This window comes from Hemiscyllium ocellatum, chromosome 20, assembly GCF_020745735.1.
Source record: "Hemiscyllium ocellatum isolate sHemOce1 chromosome 20, sHemOce1.pat.X.cur, whole genome shotgun sequence".
NCBI lineage: Eukaryota > Metazoa > Chordata > Chondrichthyes > Orectolobiformes > Hemiscylliidae > Hemiscyllium > Hemiscyllium ocellatum.
In genome coordinates this window covers 50,457,250-50,477,828 of record NC_083420.1, presented here as the reverse complement: position 1 = coordinate 50,477,828, position 20,579 = coordinate 50,457,250, and the positions used below count along the sequence as shown (strand labels likewise).

Here is a 20,579-nt window from a genome sequence, read left to right as displayed (position 1 = left end):
CCAAACCTGAGCATTGTGATAGCCTACCTGCTGGGTTGGTGAGTCGAAGGAAAGGAGGAAGGGTGGGGGTCTCCATTTGCCCCAATATGGGGACACTGAGGGGGTAATCGGGTGGCCACTGAAAGCCACCCCCACTATGGGAGCAGCATGGTGGCTCAGTGGATTAGCACTGTTGCCTCACAGTGCCAGGGACATGAATTCAATTCCCGCCTCGAGCGACTGTCTTGTGGAGCTTGTGCATTCTCCCCGTGTCTGCATGGGTTTCCTCCGGGTGCTCCGGTTTCCTCCCACAATCCAAAGATGTGCAGGTCAGGTGAATTGGTAATGCCACATTGCCCATAGTGTTAGGTGCATTAGTCAGAGGCAGATGAGTTTGGGTGGGTTACTTTTCAGAGTGTTGGTGTGGACTTGTTGGGCTGAATGGCCTGTTTCCACACAGTAGATAATCTAATCTATATTTGCATCGGCAACACCCAAGGTGCCCCTCTTCCCAACTCGTGGCCTACCCCACCCAAAACATCCATAGCAGCTCAATAGCGCAGGTCTTCACGGCTCCTCAGAGTGAACCTTCATCGATGCCCCTCAATCTCCCTGGGACTGGCAACCTTGGATTGGCCAGCAGAGTGGAACTTCAGTGCTGAAACTCCTTATTGGGTGAAAAGCTTTCGGGACGTTCCTTAAGCATTGAATTGATGCTTGATTGGGTGAACTCTGTTGCTGGTAAAGGTGGTCAGTTAGTCACCTGCCCCTACACAATGCGCAGAGCAGGAAACCATGACAGTAGAATGGTCACAGCACTGAAGAAGACCATTCACTCACTGTTTTGGTGCTAACTCTCTGAGGGCTCAGTTCACTGAATGCCATTATCCACATTCTCTCTGTAATCTCTGTAATCCAATTCCTTCTCTAAAGTCTTGATTGAACTTGCTTCCACCGCACTGTCATGCAGTACATTCCAGCTGCCAATCACTGCACACGTGAAAATGCTCCCCTGTGCATTGACGTTGCTTTTTTTTAACCAATTGCCTTAAATCTGTGTCCTCGAGTTCTTTGTCCTTCCACCCATGGGAACAGTTTCTCCCTATCTACACTGTCCAGACTTCTCATCAGTTGGAAAACTTCTCTCAATCAAATTGTATCATTGTGTGAAGAGAATAAATTTGCAGGACAATGGGGTAAAGGCATGAGGTTGGGCTAAAATCATGATCCATTGAATCCCTGGAAACAGGCCATTTGGCCCAACAAGTCCTCTCTGAAGAGTGACTCACCCCCTATCCTATCTCTGTAACCCTGCCTTTTCCATAGCTAAACCCTCTAACCCACACATCCTTGGATGCTCTAGGCAATTTAGCATGACCAATTGACCTAACCTGCACATTTCTGGACTATGAGAAGAAACTGGAGCACCTGGAGGATACCTACGCAGCCTCGGAGAGAATGTGCAAACTCCACACAGATAGTCGCCCGAGGCTGGAATCGAACCCGGGTCCCTGCCACTGTGAGGCAGCAGTTCTGAGCCACTATGCTGCCCCAACACATGCCCTTGTGGTGAATTGGCCTGGTCACAATGGGGGCTGAATGAGCTCTGTTTTGTGCTCTAATCATTCTGTGGTTGTGGGATTTAAAAGGAATCAGTTTGTAGCTTGAAAAAGAAATATTAAAAGGTATGAGAGAGTGAAGAATTGAATGGGACAGTGCAGGTAGCTCACACTGAGCCTGTTACAGGGTTGTAATGTTCCAGGATTCTGCATTGTGGCTTAAGACCTTTAACATATTGTGGACATGTTTCACCTCACATTTACGTAATTAACAGTGGTTTAATGAGGAAACATCAGAGATTCTTGGATGGGCTTGTTTTTGATGGTATTCTGGTGTGTTACTGAGACTTAGCAGTAATGTGGTGGTGATCAGTTGGGTAACTCGATCTTCACCTGGAATCTGCTTATTTTCACTGCCATCTTTTACACATGGTGGACTGGGCACACAGTTCAGGACTGGCATTGCCCTTTGACAGGAATTATGTATCAAGAGTGTTCTGTGGTAGCTGTGATTTTGGTTGAACTTTAGAGGCATTTGGATGGCTATATGAATAGGAAGAGTTTGGAGGGATATGGGCTGGGTGCTGGCAGGTGGGACTAGATTGGGTTGGGATATCTGGTCGGCATGGACGGGTTGGACTGAAGGGTCTGTTTCCATGCTGTACATCTCTGTGACTCTATGACTCTAAGAGGTTAGTGTGAGGATAAATATGCCTATCATCGATTTAATTGAAGGAAAGTTTTTTTTCCACACTCTTGGAAGATGTTTGAAAACGTCTGTGGCACATCACTGAGATTATGGCATTCTTTTGAGGTCCAATGTTTGGCGTCTGTTCTTGCTTTCAGGACCTGGGCGCACCGACGAAGAGCGAAGTGATGATCGCCACCGCCATCGCGAGGAGCGTCTCATCGCCCGCGAGCAGGAGAAGCTGCTGAGGTGAGTTGGCCAGAAACATGGCAGGCGTTCCCAGTGCCAGCACTTTCCCTTGAAATGGGGCCCTACATGTTTGAGTACAGCATAGACATAACAGAGTCGGGGGGTGGGGGGTGGGGGAACCAGGCCATTGCCAAATAGAAGATTCACCACAAACTTCTCAAGGGAATAATGTTCCCCATGGATTTGTTGGCTCATATTGTGACATGAACAGAGTACAGCTTCTTTTATAGCATGTAGTTCATCTAAAATGTGATACCTCTCCATTACACATATCCCATCTCATTTAGTTGACAATGCCCCTATTATGTAGCCTCCAACTCTGCTCGGTTCTGTGGTATTACTGTCAGCCTGAATCAGACGTTCATGGCGAAAAGTCCCTTCATCAAGACTTAGGCACATAATCCAGTAGTAATCTTGTGCTGAGGGAGCCATGCACTGTTGGGGGAGGTTATTTTTCAGATGAGACATTAAACCCAGGGCTTAATGTCTGCTTGGGTGGTCCTGCTGAGCAGCAGAAGGTGCCCTGGCCAAGGGTTCATTCTCGACCAGCATCACCAAATCATTTATCTTCCTTTCCCTTGTGGGATCTTTCTGTCCAGAAGATTGAGTTTGCTTTAGAAAAGCCTCATTGATTGGGAAGCACCGTGTTTGAACGCTGTATTAGTGTGAGCACTGTCTCTCGTTCATCTCCAGTTAATGTCATGGAGTATCAGCTCATCACACTTTACATAAAAGGAAGTGACTTTGGAAAAGTAAATGTCACAAATTGGTTGAGTTGATGTAATGTCTTGTAGGGATTATAGAGTGACCAGCACAATAATGACCTCAGTCTAAAGTAACAAGTTCTTTTTTTCCTTTCAAGTAACAATCAGGCCCTTTCACTGCCTTAGAAAAGTGTTGTGCTAAACGAAAAGTGCTCTCATTAATTCTGTTACCCGAAGTTCTACAAGTGTTATTATGTTTAAATGATCCAAGACAAACAGTTTGAAAAAGCTACGATATGTACACTGGAGGGATTATTCTTATTACACTTCCCATTGGCTCCCTGGAGGGAATGTTTCGCCTTGGTTATTTTACTGCCTGTTGTCCATCCTGCAGGAGTCTGCTCCCTTAAAGACTCCGGGGACAGGGAGGAGACACAACAATGTCTTGCTCTGCACCAGCCGCAGTCCATGAGACAGGCTGGAGTTGAGCAGAATGGCAAGGATACAGCTGCACTATCTGAAGCTGGCACTGGTTCAAGATGGCAGAGCTGCTGCAGGAACACAAAGGGCTCCTTTATTGGATTTTCTTTATTTAATCCTGACTTAGCGTAGTTGTTATTTCTTCTCCCCCGGTCTGTCAGCTGAATTACAGTTTGGAACTTATGTTTTTAGATATCCTTTTACATTAACTTCCCCTTTTAAGTTGCCTTTATTAAAAGCATTGTATGATATGGTATGAAAACTTGCAGAATCCTCTAGTATTTTCCAATATAAAAAAGGTAGGGCTTGCTTATAAGTATAGCCAGATCAATAGTTTGGTGCTGAATTGCTCAGTTTTATTGCTGCCCTTCTGTTCCAATGATTCCTTTCCAGTTTAATATTTAAGCGTATGAGGCAAGGACTTGCATTTATATAGCATCTTTCCGAACCTTAGGGCATTCCAATGAAGTAACATTTGAAGCGCAGCGATTGGTGTAACAAAGGAAGAAATGACAGCCAATTTGCTCCCATCGGGCTCTCACCAACAGTGATCAGGTGTGATAATAATCAGGGAACCTTTGGTTCCTAATGTTGGTTGAGGAGTACATTTGGATTGGGGAACACAGTTCTTCCTTGAATCCTTGAGATCTTTCTGAGGGGGCAGAGAAAATGTCAGTTTCAATGCCTCACTTTCAAGACAGGCAGAGTAGCACTCCGTCAGTACTGCACTGGAATGTCAGCGTGGATTTTGTACACAGGTTACTGGGGTGGGACTTGAACCCAAATCTTTCTCAATCAGAGGTGAGACTACTGTCCAAACTTGGGCCAAACCTGGCACTTTAAACGGGTAAACCTGCATATGATGAATGTTTTTGAATTGGTCACGTGTTGTCACCCAGTCTTGGGTCATGGCACGGTTGGCTGGAGCCCGCTTGGGAATGGGCACTTGATGGTGATCTCCTGCTGTCAGTGAATTCATGACGTTGCACGCCAGGGCAATCACAACTGGGCACCATGCATTGTAGAAGCCTTTGTCAGAACAGGCGTGTTGGATTATGTTATCTGCTGCAGCCCAGCAGCTGGAGAGTATGAATAGGATGAATGAGGAATGCTGATAGGATACAGATTATCTCTCTCTCTGTGACATTGAACTATGGCGAGCATTCAAAAAAGTTTCAAACATTGAATCCACTCCACAGTGACCATTAATCTGTCAGCAACTTCCCACCCTGTGCAATTATTGGAATTGTTTATTTGGAAGTTTTCGAACCAAAGACTGATGAATGTTTATATTAAATATGAGCAGCAATTGCGTTCCATGGCATTGAGTACACAAGTGAAAATTGCTTCTATATTTTGGAAATTTTGCCAACTCCGTTTGAAGTGACAAATTGGAGAGAGACTGCTTTGCGATGCTAGTGAAAACTCTCCTACCACATGAGTTTGTTGGGAGATTGTTCACAACTGCAGGCAGTGCCACTTCAGGATTTGGCTCAAGTGGAAATCACTATCCCTTGCAATAGAGAAGGCAGCTCCCTAATAGTGTCTGAGTCTGTGTGTACATGCATATGTGCACGTGTGTTTGTGTGCATGCGTCTGTGCATGTGTGTGTGTGCGCATCTGTCCCTGACTGTGCCTTTCTGTTTGCATCTCTGTACATGTGCATGAGTCTCCACACATATATCTGTGTGTATTTCATTGAATGTGTGTTTGTGTCCTGTGCATGTGTGTGTGCATGTGTGTGTGTGTCTCTGCGTGTGTATGTGTGCATCTCTGCATGTGTGTATGGGTGTGTCTCTGCGTGTGTGTGGGTGTATGGTGTGTACGTGTTTCTGCGTGTGTGTGTGATGTGTATGTGTGTGTCTCAGCGTGTGTGTGTGTCTGCGCGTGTGTGTGGTATGTGTATGGTAGTCTGTGTAGTGTGTCTCTGCGTGTGTGTGGTTGTGGGTGTGTGGTGTGTCTCTGTGTGTATGTGTGTGTGTGTCCGCGCGTGTGTGGTGTGTCTCTGCGTGTGTGTGTTTGTGTTTGCACATCTATCAGAGCAACCAAGCTCTCAAGAAACGTGTTCCCAATTGCAATCAGTAAGCTCAGGCATCAGGTACACCAATGGAGGACTGCTTGGGGTGTGGCTGTGGAACCTACCCGAACAATACACCTCTAACTTCCCTGTGCAACTTAAGAGTCTTTCTGTTCCTCCCTCTGTGACTTCAGTGTATCTCTGTTTCCGATATTTAGTGTCTGCTTGCTGCCCCTCCCCAGCATGCATCTGTGTAGCTTAAAGTCAAGGGGGATAGAGACGGTGCCAGCACTGGCAACTGGCTGTGCTCCATTCTGCTGGTTAATTGATAACATTCCAAACTTGACCTTGTAGCTGATGGAAACTGAATCCTGCAGCTCTGGTTCACTCAGTTGTGCCTGTTCCATCTTATGGAAAAAAAAAGCTTTTAACTTTCACTTAGAAATACAGAACAATGGCAGTGGGCATGTCAGGGGATTTGCCTTTAGAGAGGAAAGTATCTTTTTTTTTGAAAAGAAGATATCTTTTTATGGCCTTCTTTTCATTTGTCTGTGTTGAAAGGTTTCTGAAACAACTAACTAAAGACCCTGGTATTGGCTGATCTCCTGTGAAGTTATTTGTTTGCCTTTTGTTAGTGTGTAGCCCAGAGTGTGTATGTGCAGGGAGACAGGGCCTATTCACTGCTTTCCACTGAGGTGCAGAACTGTTACACTGTTAAGTGATTTATGCTTTTCTGCTCCCACAGATAAGTTGCAGATGAAAGCTAAAGATGTTTGTTCTACAAAGTGCTTTCTAATTCCACTCTCCCAGCTCCCTTACAATACTTTTGAAAATAAAAAACTTCGATGCATGTACTGAAAAGATAACACGGCCAGGCCTGTGAAACCTGAGTGTTTCCATTTTAAACCAGATAAGTGTGCAGGTTGCTGCAAAGGTCAGGACATTTTAGAAATCTGTCCCTCGGCATCCTGTTTACTCTCCCGCTATTTCTTGTACTGAACAGCGAAGGCACTCGGGCGTATTTGGTTATGGGAGCTTCCCTGCCATGCCTTGCTGCCTCCAAATGTAGTTTTTGCGTTTTTAGTCTTCATTTTAAATGAGGCAAGTGGACACACAGTGGGGAAGCAAGGTGCCTCACCCCTCCTTGAGCTGCCAATGGTTTTCTTTAAAGAGCCTCACATAGATAAAGAAAATCAGAAGGTCTTACCTTTCCATTCCAGTCTATGTGTTGCAGTATACAGTGCTTCAGGTTCTTTGCCTATCTCCCTTCCTCTCCTCCCAGACCACTGAGAAAATATTCTCCTTGAGATATGACTCAATTATAGCTTTTATTCTGGTTGCGCTTGAATGAAAGGTATTCAAATTCCTCTAATATATACCAGAGCAACAAGTCAATGTTGCACTAATATCTGACATGCCCCGCAGTCAGCTTTGCAATAGCCATGACAGGTTCACAGATCTCCTGGATGACATTAATGTCCATAAGCAGCTCCCTCTCTTTCCCCTTGGCTACAGAAAACCACCTCAGCAGTAAAATGTATATGCATTTTCCAAATGAAAACGCAAGGATTATAAGCAGAATACGTCACAATTGTTTTGCGACGGATGGATTTCACTAAATTTCCTCTGGGATTTTTGATCATAACTCATTCATCGCCTTGTCAGCTGTAAATTTATGCTATCAGCCTCTCTCGGTAATTAAAGCCACGAATACAAAACATTGCCATTTTACAATCTCTGTGCATCTTGTTTTTGCGGGGACTTTTACACATACCTAGGTGTTCTAACAGAATGCAGCAGCTTGTTTCTTTGAGTCAACCTGTTTAATCCTAAATTGGCTATTTTCTTCTCCAAACGCAGAGAGAGTAAGGAGTTGGCGGATTTTGCCCGGTTACACCCTCCAGGCTGCAGCGCTGGTAGTCTGAACTCGAACCTGATGGTTATGGGAGGGCCAGCTCTGGCTGGAGCTGGTCGCTGGTCTACTGACCCCACCTCACACTTAGCATCTCACCCGTGGCTTCCTCGGACTGGGAGTCCCTCCATGTGGCTGACAGGTCATCCGTACGGTCAGTACAGCTGTGGAAATGGAACTGTCTCATGAATTTTGTTGCCGGTTGAGAAATTGGAATAGGACTTAACCCAGGATGTGCAGCACAGGAGCAGGCCATTCAGCCCAACTGGTCCATGTGTCAGCACTTACACTCTGCAAGGGCATCGTTCATTATCTAACCCTATCCACAACACTTTCAGTCCTTTGTTTGCTTCTCATCGAAGGCGTCTCTGACAGGTGCCTCAGATTGTCCAATGTTCACTTTCCCGTCACTCCCTGGGTAAAGATGTTCCTCCTCCGTTTGTTAGAGGATATATTTGTGGTGATCAGATATTCATGACCCCCTCATTGTCAGTCACCTACAAGCAGAAACACCTTCTCAATGCCTATTCCCTTGAAGTCCTTTGTAATGTGAAAGGCTGCTTTGTAGACGAGAGGGTTCCAGTCTGTTCTGTCTTTAGTCACTCTGTGTGAACTGTGTGAAATGGCGGACAGCAAGTTGGAAGCTCCATATCCCATCTTTCTTTTCAGTGGAAACGATCTGGCTAGAATCACCCATTTTATGTTATCCTACAAAGTTAAGATTGACCTCCCAAATATTGTATCCACGATCAGTAACTTGCTACGAATGTGCAGGTTGGAAACGGCACTTGAATATGAAAAAAGCGGATAGTAGAACAATCGCACAAGCATACACACCGACCACCCCTCACCCAAACATTCCAACCAACCTGTTCAGAGAAGCCACTACACAATTCTGAGCAGGTAGGATTTGAACCTGAGCCTCCTGGATCAGAGCAGGGACACTACCACTGCTGCACAAGAGTCCCATATATATGTACAGACCTAAAATGACTGAAACTCAAACTCTCCAGATGTTGCCAGTGAGACATCAAGCAGAAGCTTTAACTCTCAGTCACTATGGTGATGCTTCTTGACTTCCCTCACTCACTCACATGTGATTGATTCGTGGTCTGGGCACTGCTGGAGCTAACAGTCTAGATCCTTGGAGCCTGAGTAGCTCAGTCAGTAGTAATTCAGACTTCTAAGCTGAGGGTCCAGGGTTCAAGTCCCATGGCTATGTGCTGTTTTGGGCTCAGTTTGCTGAAAATGACAATTATCTGATGTGATAATGTCCTTACCTCTGAGCCACGAGGTCTAGGTTCGTGTCCATCCTGCTCCAAAGGTGTTTACTAACGTTCCCAAGCCGGTTAATTAGCAAATATCCATCCGGCTGGATCTGATGGTTAAAGCTGGCATGTTCCCCCACATAAAGCTGTGCCAGGTAAAACCACAGACCAATAAAGGTAAGGAGGGATGGATTAGAAATACTGGCTCAGCCACAAGCCCACATTGACAGCCGCATCCCATGAATGAAGGAATTTAAACTTACCACACCTGAGCTGTTCGGTCTAATGGCCGTAAAAACATCACCTTTTGTAGGGGGATAGTTTTCCACTGTCAGTTGAACTGAACTTGTTGATGTTCATTGGTAAGAATAGCTGTGTACAACTCCAATGCGAATATGTGACACCCTCCCCAGCCAATCCTACCTTCCCCAGCCAATCCTATCTCACACTGATTCCTGGCCTCATTCCTGTTGAGCCTGTTTTCAGCTCAATGAACCGGAGCGTTGTCTTTCTCACTGTTATTCCATTTGATTGCACTTTAATAAGCATTACTTCATCATTAGTGACACTTTAGTAAATGGAATGAGATAAGATTATTTCAGACCATCTTCACAGCCGTGCTGTTCTTTTGCTTCCTGCAGGTCTGACTCATCCATCTTTACACCAAGGAATGCCTCCTGGCTTTCACCCCAGTATTCCCGGCTCAATCCCCTCAACGTACCAGTTTGCAAGAGATCCGCAGTCTGGCCAGCTGGTGGTGATCCCGACAGAACATTTACCACACTTTGGTATGTGAGAAGGGAAAGGGCCAGACAGTGTGTGCATATCAACCTACAATGCTCTAGCTCCCTGTTGTTGAGCAAGGTCAGAAATAATCTGAAGTGATGGCTGATTGATGCAGCAACTGTTGATATTGGCCAGTTCAGACTGTGACGACTTACTGCAGGACTCAGATGGGTATGCAGCATCTGAAATGGGCAGCTAGGGTAGGAAGGTACAAATCTAGCTCTAAGCAGGAAGCAGACGGCCTTGCTGCAGTTGCTAGGGAAGCACGGAGTATTGGAATGTAGCTGTTGGACTGTGCTATCTGAAGGCCAAGGTTAAGGATGCACATTAGTTCAGTGATCACATCTGTTGGCTTGGAGAGAGCCAAGCAGTGAGAGTGCTATTCAGTGGAGGATGGTGATGATGAATCCACATGGCAATCCCTGTACCTATGTAAGAGCTTCAAGTGATCTGTCAACACTGTGGGGGGTGGGGGCTTTGTCTATCTCCGTTTTCAATAGGCCAACTAGCCACTATCCAGCTTGGGAGGGGAATGGGGACTGACTGTTAGAATGGTATCTTTGGGATTGAGTCGGTCCTAAAACATAACAAAGAACTGCAAATGCTGGAAATTTTGAGACAATAATATAAAATTGCTGGAGAAACTCAGCAGAATTGCTGGAGAAACTCAGCAGGTCTGGCAGCACCTGTGGAGAGAAAGCAGGGTTAACGGTTCGAGTCGGGTGATCCTTCTTCAGAACTGTGTTCAGCATTGTGAAGAAGGGGACTCTGGGAATGTTGTCTCTGCTTTTCCCCCATCAGACCCTGCAAGACCTGCCCAAGTTTCTCCCGAGGTTTCTGATTTTGGTTTGAAATGGCGTGGCTGGGTTTGGAGATTCAGAACAAAAGCGAACAGGAAAATCCTGTAGCTGGCCAGGTTGGTCGGAATCCCAGAGAGACCACAGCTTGGCTCAGCATTGAGGCCTGGAGCGTTCTGATGTGCCTGTGGGATCGGGGCTTTTCCCACAGGACTCTGTAGGCACTGTGTTCTGAACTAGAAAATGTATAAGTGAGATGTCGGGCTGATGTCTGGTCCTGAGTCTGGGAGCAGAGTACGCCAGCACTCTGCTGGATGTTTGAGTATTTAATTGCTCCCCTCCGCTCTATGCCTTTGAAAATATAAACCGTGTGCGCTTCTCCCCCCCCCCCCCCCCCCCCCCCCCCCCACACACAATAACATGACTATCTTTCATTGAAGAAGCTGTCTCTGTGTACAGAGTGTGTACAGTGTTTAGTTCTGCTGCTGATGGTGATGGCTGTGTGTATTTCTGCAGCAGAGTTAATGGAGCGGCCACTGTGGCCTTCGATGTACCCGCCGACAGGGAGCTCCCTGCAACACGCTCACCAACTCCAGTTACTGTCTCAGCAACAACTCCTGCGGCAGCATGAGCTCTACATGCTGCAGCAACAGGCAGCCCACGCCATGGAGATCCAACGTAATGTACAGCTCGTGGTGAGTTCACTCAGTAACCTCGAACCCCTCCACTTCCTCACTCCTTCACTGACTCACTCAGCCACTGAGCCCTGGTGGTTCACAGTTTCTTCAATTGCAGGAGCATCTGAGCATTTATCGCTGTTACCTGTGTCCTAAACGCGCGTGCACACACAAGCACAGGCATACACACAGACACACAAACACACGCACACACAGACATACATACAGACAGATAAAAATATGTACACACAGACATGCACACATATAAACAGATACTCACACGCACATACAGACAAATCTATACACACACACACATATATATATGTATACACACACACTTATAGACAGACATACACGCACAGACACACACACACAGACATACATATAGACAAATATTTACACACGTATATACAAACACACATACAGGTAGACATACCCATAAACACGAGTGCATACACAAATGCACAAAGATAGACAGATAATACACAGGCACACAGATATATACAGAGGCACAAGCGCACACGCACACACAGCCCACACATAGGTCACATGACTCTCAGTCCACATCGAAATGATGAGAAATCAGGGAGGTTGTCGGATTCAGAGTTCCCTCCCTAATAACGAACAAGGTTAGCAGAGCTGGGAAGTCAGCTGGTCAATCTGTGAGCTGATTTAAGTAGCTGTTTTCAGCTCCAGGAGTTGTAAGAGTGACCCAAGGCAGGCAGTCCCTGCGCCCCCCCAAACTCTAAACCTCTCCACATCTCTGTCTACCTTCTTGGTCATCACCCTCAGTGCCAAATACTGGTGAAGAGCGTGAAAGATGCTTTAAACTGTACGTTGTTCTTGTTGAAATTCAGACTGAGCCACCGATATAGTAGCCAGCATGCTACCAGAAGAACCCATTCCTGGCCATTATTTCTACTTGGTTGTAGCCTGGGCTGTGTTAGCCCTGCAGGGTTTCTGCTGGTTGCCTGTCAGGAAGGTGGCAGAAGCAGCTGGCACAGACCAATGCCATTATTTGGCGAAGGAATGGGAATGGGAAAGTTGTTGGATTTATGATGGCAGGCCCTCCTCGGTTCATTGCTTTATGAAAGTGAGGCATCAAGACCAGCACAAGGTGAAAGAGGGCAACAGTGATGGAGGGGGCTTGTGGGAAAACTGGTTTATCTTCTGGTCGATCCATCCACTCATATTTGTGAAATTCAGGCCCTGACTTGAGTTTGGAATCGTTGCACACAGCATCCGAAATTCTGAAGGGAATAAGACAGGGGTGCAGAAGTTGGCCATTCAGCCCACTGAGACTGTTCTGTCATTCAGTGAGATCACGGCTGATCTGACGATCCTCAAACCCATTTTCCTGCCTTTTCACATTCACCCTCGATTCCCTTCCTGATTGAAAATTCATCTATGTCGACAAAATTGCTGCACTAACACCAAAGGTTTATTAAACGAATGCATGTGCTTCATATTTCACAGCTTCCGGATGTTTCAAACACTTTATAACTCATTTTTTGAAGTGTTTTTGTGGTGTTGGAAAGGTATGAGATAATTCAAGCCCAACAGAGTCTCCCAAACAGGAATGTGATAATAATCACTTCAGCTGTTTGAATTGAACGATCAATACTGAATGATAACAGCAAGACATCCGGGTTGTCCCTGGAGTAATGTTGCGGAAACACTCCCTCAGTTTCACACCGGAATTTGTACTGAAGTCCCTGGGTTACAAAGTGTACCCCTGACTTTCAGTTTGTGAGGTGAACGTGCTCCCTGTTGAGTGAGCTAACGCTGCCACCTCCAGCGGCTGTGCACACGTCTTTATGTCATCCTCCTCAGCCTTGCTTTCAGCACTCCTCCATAATTGTCGCTGCAAAATTAACAGCGCCAAAGGATCATTAGGATATAGTTAACATATATTGGTGCAGCTTTCGTTATTAATAATTTTGGACTGCTCCATTTTCCCTGTGCCAACTGAGCGGTTGGATTAAGGTAATGCTGATTGGAATTTTCTGAGACTGTTGGTGCTAATGCCCTGCCAACTGGCATGTATTGCTAATTGCAGGTGTTGATATGCTGCACTTAGAATCATAGAGACAAACAGCACGGAAACAGACCCTTTGGTTCAACTCATCCATGCTGACCAAATATTCTAAAACCTAGCCCCATTTGCCAGCACTTAGCCCATATCCCTCTAAACACTTCCTATTCATATACCCATCCAGATGCCTTTTAAATGTTGTAATTGTACCAGCCTCCAACATTTCCTCTGGCAGCTCATTCTATGCACTCACCACCCTCTGCATGAAAAAGATGCTCCTTAGGTCCCTTTTAAATCTTAAACCTAAGCTCTCTAGTTTTGGCCTCTCCTACCTGAGGGAAAAGACCTTGTCTCTCTACCCTAGCCTTGCCCCTCATGATTCTATAAACCTCTATAAGGTCACCCCTCTGACGCTCCAGGGAATACAGCCCCTGCCTGTTCAGCCTCTCCCTGTAGCTTAAATTCTCCAACCCTGGCAACATCCTTATAAGTCTTTTCTGAACCCTTTCAAGTTTCACAATATCCTTCCAATAGGAAGGTGACCAGAATTGCATGTAGTACGCCAATAATGGCCTAACCAATGTCCTGTACAGCTGCAATGTGACCTCCCAACTCCTTTTCTCTTCAAAAGGGGACACGGTAGACTATCTGGATGTGACAAATGCTATACAAACAGAGGGTGGATAGCATGGTCGGGCACCTTTTTCTGGTACAAACCTGAAATATTTGCACATACGTTTATAAGCTCTACTAGCCAGGAAAGTCTCCCCTGTAGAGTTTGCCATGTAGAGTACATATATTGCTGTACTTTTTTAAAAGATGTTTTTGTGGAACTTAGTTTGATAATCCGGTGCCTGTTGCCAGCCCTGATCCAAAATGGCCGACACTGGTGACCAGAACACTTGTACAATCCCCAACGCTGTTTCATTCTGAGTAAAAATGGCCGAATGCAAATGGGGAGGGAATGTGTTCACTGTGTGCTGCCCTTCTATGTTTCCAACAGGAAAGACTGAAAGCGAACGAGCAGAGAAACGAGATGGAAGAGAAAGTGTGTAAGAGAAGCTCTGAGGGAGGCAAGCACGGCCTGGTCACCTCCTCGACAGGAATATTACAGAAACGGCACTCATCGCATTCGCCTGTGCCGTCCACCTCCTACCACAAGACGAGCACCCCCCCTCCCTCAGCACATACCTCGTCGCCCAGACTGAAACTGAAATCTGACGTGAGAGTGGAGATGGAGGATCCATTACCCCCCCAGCCTTATCACTCGCCATCTCCAGCCTCCCATCCGCCAAGCCCTCCACATGGCTCCCCACCTCCAGCTCCAGCCCTACCCCAGAAAGTGGAAGCATCCGAAGAGTCTGAGAAGAAAAGCTTGGAGAAAGATGCTTCTGCTCCTTTTCAAGCCCTGTTTCCGGGTAAGGAGTGGCACTGCAGCAGTGAGATTTACAATTGCAGACAATGGCAGTGAAATCACTGCAGTTCAAAATGGCAGTGAGGAAATGAGAGACTGAACCGAGTCACTGCAGACATGATATCAGTTAGGCCGCCCGCTGCAATAAGTATTGCATGCTTTCTACAAATTTCTAAGGTTCCCAGTGATCTGGACGAGACCTGGTCTTGTTTCTGCTTGAGGCCTTCCTCTCCCTCACATTGAGCCTACCTCCTTCTCTCGAGTGTCAGGTCCTCGACTCTATGTTTTGATGGGTTAAGCTGGTGATGGAATACCTGGGTAACCTGAAGCAGCCCCGAGCCAAGTAAATGTGAACATTGTTTCTGAAATTCTCTGGTTCACTTGGCATTGACCAGTGCGTGTCTCAGTCTGTGTTCTTCAGTTCAGGAGCCGGGGGCGGGTGGGTGTTTGTTTAAATAAATGGTTGTTCCTTTTCTTATTTGTTAAGGATTTTGATTTGTATTGCTACATTAGGTTTCTTGATCAGTCATCATGAAAGCCAGATGTGATCACAGCTAACGTTTGGTCCTGTTTGACATGAGAAATGGTATAAGTTACAAAACGGGGGTGGGGAAAGTGCTTTTAAGGTCATACTGGGGATCTCTGTGTTGTTTGCAGAATTTTAGCACATGACTTCATTTCTAAGACCACTGACATCTTGGTATTCATGTATAAAGTGTGCTTCATGCATAGGATGTGGTCCAATAGCTTTTACCAGAGAAGCCAGGATTTATCTGATTTGGCAATTAGTTTCACTTGTGAGCTAACTGTTGTTTCTCTCCGTATTTGACAGAGATTCCTCAAAGATATTCTTACCGCTCCCTCCCAACTTCTTTCGGCAGCCATTACCCCTACCTCCTGCAGCCTACTGCTGCTTCTGACGCTGATGACTTGGCACCTGACGTACCACTGCCAGAGGCCTCCGAGCCCAGGCCCTGCTCTATCGCCCCATCCTCGCCCGATGTCAAGCCGATACACTTGCACCCCCCAGCGGTGCAAGAGGACATGGCTGCAGAGCCAATGGAGATCAAAGTGCAGTGCGAAGATCTGATTGAACTGGAGGACAGCAAGGGCCTATGCGATCGACACCTCGAGGGGCAGAGTAAACCCGGGCCATTTGGTGGAGAAATGACTGACGAGCCAACTGACCTGACCACAGAACACAAGGCTTCACCAACCATAGAGAGCCAGGAGGACCACCAGAACTGTCAGTCACCTTACCAGACAGTAGCTTGCACTCCTGAGGAGGAGGCCAAAGGGGAACTGCAACAAGTGCAGGCCAGCTCTCCTCTCGGTGACTATCAAACTGCGATGACACATTCGGAGGTGGACAGTTCAAAACCAGAGGAATTGCCAGAGCACACTGATCACTATTTCAAAACTGAGCAAGCGGACACTGAGAGCAACATTGAAGAGACATTACACACCGCACCTTTGAATACGACGGAGCAGTTTGAGCTGCATTTCCAGATTCCTGAGGAGCACACACCGGAGATAAAGCTGGACGATCCAATGGCTGGCATGAACGCTCTGGTAGCTGCTGTCGAGCTTCCCCAAACCTGCTCCTTACCTGTTGAGACAACCATGCCTTCGGACTTCAGCACAGCGGACAGCTCCTCCCTCATTGGCATTGCGCTGCTGAGCGAGATTGCTGAACTCGAACTAGAACGCCGCAGGTCAAGTGGCGTCAATAAACGTAAGTAACCTTTCCTTTCCTACTTCTTCCATCCCTGACCCCAGGGAATTTCTGCTTGTCTAGGAATGTTAATGCTGAGTAACAGAAAATGAAGTGAGAACTCTCAGGTCAGGTCCAGAACGGCTAAGTAGAGTTTAAGTATCTCTCTACTCTGTCTCAACAACATAGAAACTAGGAGTAGCAGTAGGCCATTTGGCCCTTCGTGCATGCTCTGCCATTCAATACGACCATGGCTGACAATCCAACTCAGTCCCCTGTTCCCGCTTTCTCCCTAATTTGCTTCCTTTTGCCTAAAGAACTGGATCTTAACTCTGTCTTGAAAAAATTCAGTGTTTTGTCTCAGCCTCTTTCTGTGGCAGCGCATCCAACAGGCTCACTCCACTCTCTGGTGAAGACATTTCTCCTCCTGAGTGGTCTATCCCATAACATTAGATTGATCCTTGGTTCTAGACTCCATCAGGAACAGCCTTCCAGCATTTATCTTATAAGTTCTGTAAGAACTTTATAGATTACTTTGAGATCCTCCCCCACACCCTCATTTGTGTCTTAGCTCTGAACTCAGTAGATACCCGTCCTTTCCCACCCCCACTTCTGCAGTATTATGGCCATTCTCATCCCTCACGCCAGCCCTGTTGTATCTTTCTCTAAGTGTGATAGGCAGCATAATGCAACCTTTGGGAACTGCTTGCTTTCCACGCAGTTCACTACAGTCACCATAGCGGCAGGATTTTCAAAAATCACTTCTGTACAGATTTACACTGTAAACCTGTCGCAAACTGTGAAAAAGCTATAAAAATCCCTTTTCATTGGAATTCCAACTGAAAATAAGATTAAGGAAACAGTGCAGAATCTTGCAATAAGAACACAAAGGATGCCATTTGAGGTCAACCATTGTATGGATCAAAAGATCCTGCAATCAAAAAATTCTCTGCGCACAAGAGTCCATTCTGATATGTGACATAATTAATTCTGATAGAAATGTTTACATTTGATCAGATTTCAATGGAACGGGATGATAGAGAATTAAAATCTAGTTAGAATGATTGCATTCGAGATTGGAAGGCTTCTGCTCTTTCTGCTGACTAGAAACTGGTGAGGGAAAATGAGAGAGGTCAGTCTTCAACTCCCGAACAAAACCAATCGCTGTGTCCCCCTGCTTTGATTGGCAATGGGAGAGAAACCACAAGGTTGGCCAACCTGGGAACTCAAAACAGTTACACTGAGGAGAGGCGCCATTGAGTTGGAGATGAAAGCCCAGTATTCCCAACCAGGGAGTGTAGCTTTGCATCTGGCTAACGTTCTGCCTGATCCAAGGGCTCCTTGACTCGGTCACAGAGTGCCAGGAGTCGGAAAAAGTATCCGCAGCCAGAATTAATTAGCATGAAGATATGCCAAAAGAAATATAAATAGAACCTTCTTCTTTTCCATGCATCCATCCAAATCCGCACTAGTTTGGCCACCAGGTTGTTGTTGCAAAACTTGAAGCCAATTATGGCTCTTCTGGGGATCTTCAAAATGAAACCTTCTAAACCATATGTTCTTTCATGGAAATTTTTTGTGACATTTTTACAAAGGAAATAAATGATTTGAGGACTGCGTGGCTTCCTGTCAATGGATTCTTATTGCCCAATGTACACAGCAGCTTTTTCACATTGCCTTGCTAAGGCTCATTGATGCATTAACCTAGCCTTGTGTGTGACTTGTATTTTGGAAAATAACCCACCATCCTGAACAACTACTCAGAAGGGGATTATGAAGCTAAATAGGGTTCAGAAGAGATGTACCAGCCTGTTGATGGAAGGTTTGAGTTATAAAGAAAGGCTGGACAGGCTGAGACTTTTTTCACTGGGGCATAGGAGGTTGAGAGGGGAACTGTTCGAAGTTTATAAAATAATAAGGAGTTATACATAGAGTTAATGGTAGTTGTGTTTTCCCTAGTGGGGGGGTGGTGGATTTCAACACTAGGGGTCACATTTTGAAGGTGAGAGGAGAGAGCTGTAAAAAAGACATGAGGGGCAAATTTTTTTAAGCAGAGGTTCATGTGTGGAATGAAATTCCAGAGGAAATGGGAGATGCAGGCACAATTACAGTGTTTACTAGGCATTTGGGTATGTACGTGAAAAGGAAAGGTTTGGAGGGATATGGGTCAGGAGCAGGCCAGTGCGACTTGTTTAGTTTGGGATTATGTTCGGCATGGACTGGTTGGGCCAGAGGATTTGTTTCGGTGCTATATGACTCTGTGACAATGACTATGACTCTATGAAGCTTATAGCCATGCCTGTGAGATATTCAAAGGTCTTGTCAAGAAGTCAAGACGTGCTTTTAAAAATCACACCATGATGAGCAGGAAAGGATAATTTATTTTGGCCTCTCCCATTTCTGTAATTTTTTCTCCCATATCCCCTTTGTAAATACCATCACGAGGAGACTAATGTAGTCACCGTAATCCCAGAGGACCATGGGGCTGCCCTCTCATTAGAGAGTGAAGGCCACTACACTTAAGGTCTGGGGTGAGACTGAGAAGCAGGACCTTCATGGTGATGGTGGGAATAGAACAGGAGTTGAAGCTGTGTTGTTGGCATCAGTCTGTATTGCCAACCAGTCATATAGCTGGTTGCAATAAGAACACAAAGGATTCCATTTGAGGTCAACTATTGTTGGTTGATAGGAGCTAACCAACCCCTTATGAGGAGACCATTAGTGAGTGAAAAAAACTTATCCCAAGTGAACATTTTTGTCATCTCTCGAAGTGTTCTTTTGCACTGGTTGGATTTCTCAGATGGTGACAGGAGACCGGACTTTGAATAAATTAGAAGCTCTTTCACATAAATCTCTTGACAGTTGACATACAGTGACCCATTAGTAAAATGGTGCCTGGTGGGTCATAGGCCTGTTTGTTTTTGTCAAGTGTGCAGTTGACATTTCTTTAGAACAGACAGGAGAGTTCAGAAAAGCTGGCTGCATTTCAAGTGTGTGATGTTGCCAAACATTTGAATGACAATGAAGGTATGAACATTCAAGTATCATCATCTGTTGACAGAATTTAGCTTTAACGGAGTTCAGACAGTCTGAAGTTACACTTTAGTGACCAGTTCATGGAGAAAGATCTGATTGGAGCATTGAAGCCAAAAAAAAACTCACTGTTACTCTGAAAAACATGCTGAGGTATAAACTATGCCCTGTTCTAGATCCTTACAGTAAGTTCATTATGGGACCATTTCCCGTTAACTTAAAGTTTATTTAACTTATTTTTGGCCTGTAGGCTTCACTGGGTGTGGTTGATATTTATTACCATTACCAGTCAGAGGTTGCCCTGAACTTTAGGAACTTGCTATTACACTTCGGTTGGGGGGAGGAGTTAAGAGGCAACCACATTACTGTGGAGTCCACAGAGGTCCAACAAGGAAGGGAGTGCAAATTTTCTACCCTAAAGTTCATCAATGAAGTGATCCAGCTGAATATCAGCTGTTAATTTAATGGGCGGGGGAAAGTAGCAATGGCTTAGTGGTGTTATCACTGGACTGTATAATCCAGAGACGTAGGTAATGTTCTGGGAATCCAGGTTCAAATCCCGCCACGGCAGATGATGGAATTTGAATTCAATAAAAATATAGAATTAGGAGTCTGATGACTCTTAAGGCCATCACCTGATGATGACCATGAAACTATTGTCGATTGTTTGGAAAACCCATCTGGTTCACCGATGTCCTTTAGAGAAGGAACCTGCCATTTTTACCTGGTCTGGCCTATGTATGACTACCAGATCTATAGCAATACAAAACTGCCCTCTGGGAAATTAGGGATAGGCAATAAATGCTAGCATAGCCAGCGACACCCTCATCCTGTGAATGAATAAAAAAAAATTAAACCTTGATCCAAATTCACAAAGTGCCCTGGCAGATCTTCAACTCTCAGTCTTGGTCTGCCCAAGCCTATCGATCATCCACGTTTGTAACACAACCATACTGACCGGGAAAGACCTAGGGAAGAGTCATGTATTCTGTGTCAACTTTTGATGACAGTATCCCTAAACCAGGGAAGAAGTGACTTTTTAAACTTATATTTTGTTTGAAGGGCTAGATGGTGGAGGGAGTCACCTGGATTTGGAAAGCCTCCTTGTTGCTAGCACCCAGGCGCTCATGATGGACTCCATGCCTTCCATGAGCACTGAAATGTTTGAAGATACAAAGAATGGCCCGGTGATGATAAGGCTTCCTCGTGAGCTCAATCCCAACAAGAGGTACAGCTGGATGCAGAAGAAGGACGAGCCTGTGAGTAT

General features: G+C 45.6%; 1 protein-coding gene across 8 annotated transcripts in view; it reads left to right on the top strand.

The window, feature by feature from the left end:
- The window catches only part of tnrc18 (trinucleotide repeat containing 18), a 186,757-nt gene that overhangs the window by 96,858 nt on the left and 69,320 nt on the right, over positions 1-20,579 (top strand). For all 8 annotated transcript variants that reach the window (XM_060840845.1, XM_060840849.1, XM_060840848.1 and 5 more), the window contains 7 exons: positions 2,385-2,475; positions 7,537-7,742; positions 9,498-9,644; positions 10,956-11,134; positions 14,155-14,569; positions 15,398-16,300; positions 20,375-20,571. In XM_060840845.1, coding sequence (XP_060696828.1) covers positions 2,385-2,475; positions 7,537-7,742; positions 9,498-9,644; positions 10,956-11,134; positions 14,155-14,569; positions 15,398-16,300; positions 20,375-20,571 — 2,138 coding nt within the window. The remainder of the gene's footprint in view (positions 1-2,384; positions 2,476-7,536; positions 7,743-9,497; positions 9,645-10,955; positions 11,135-14,154; positions 14,570-15,397; positions 16,301-20,374; positions 20,572-20,579) is intronic.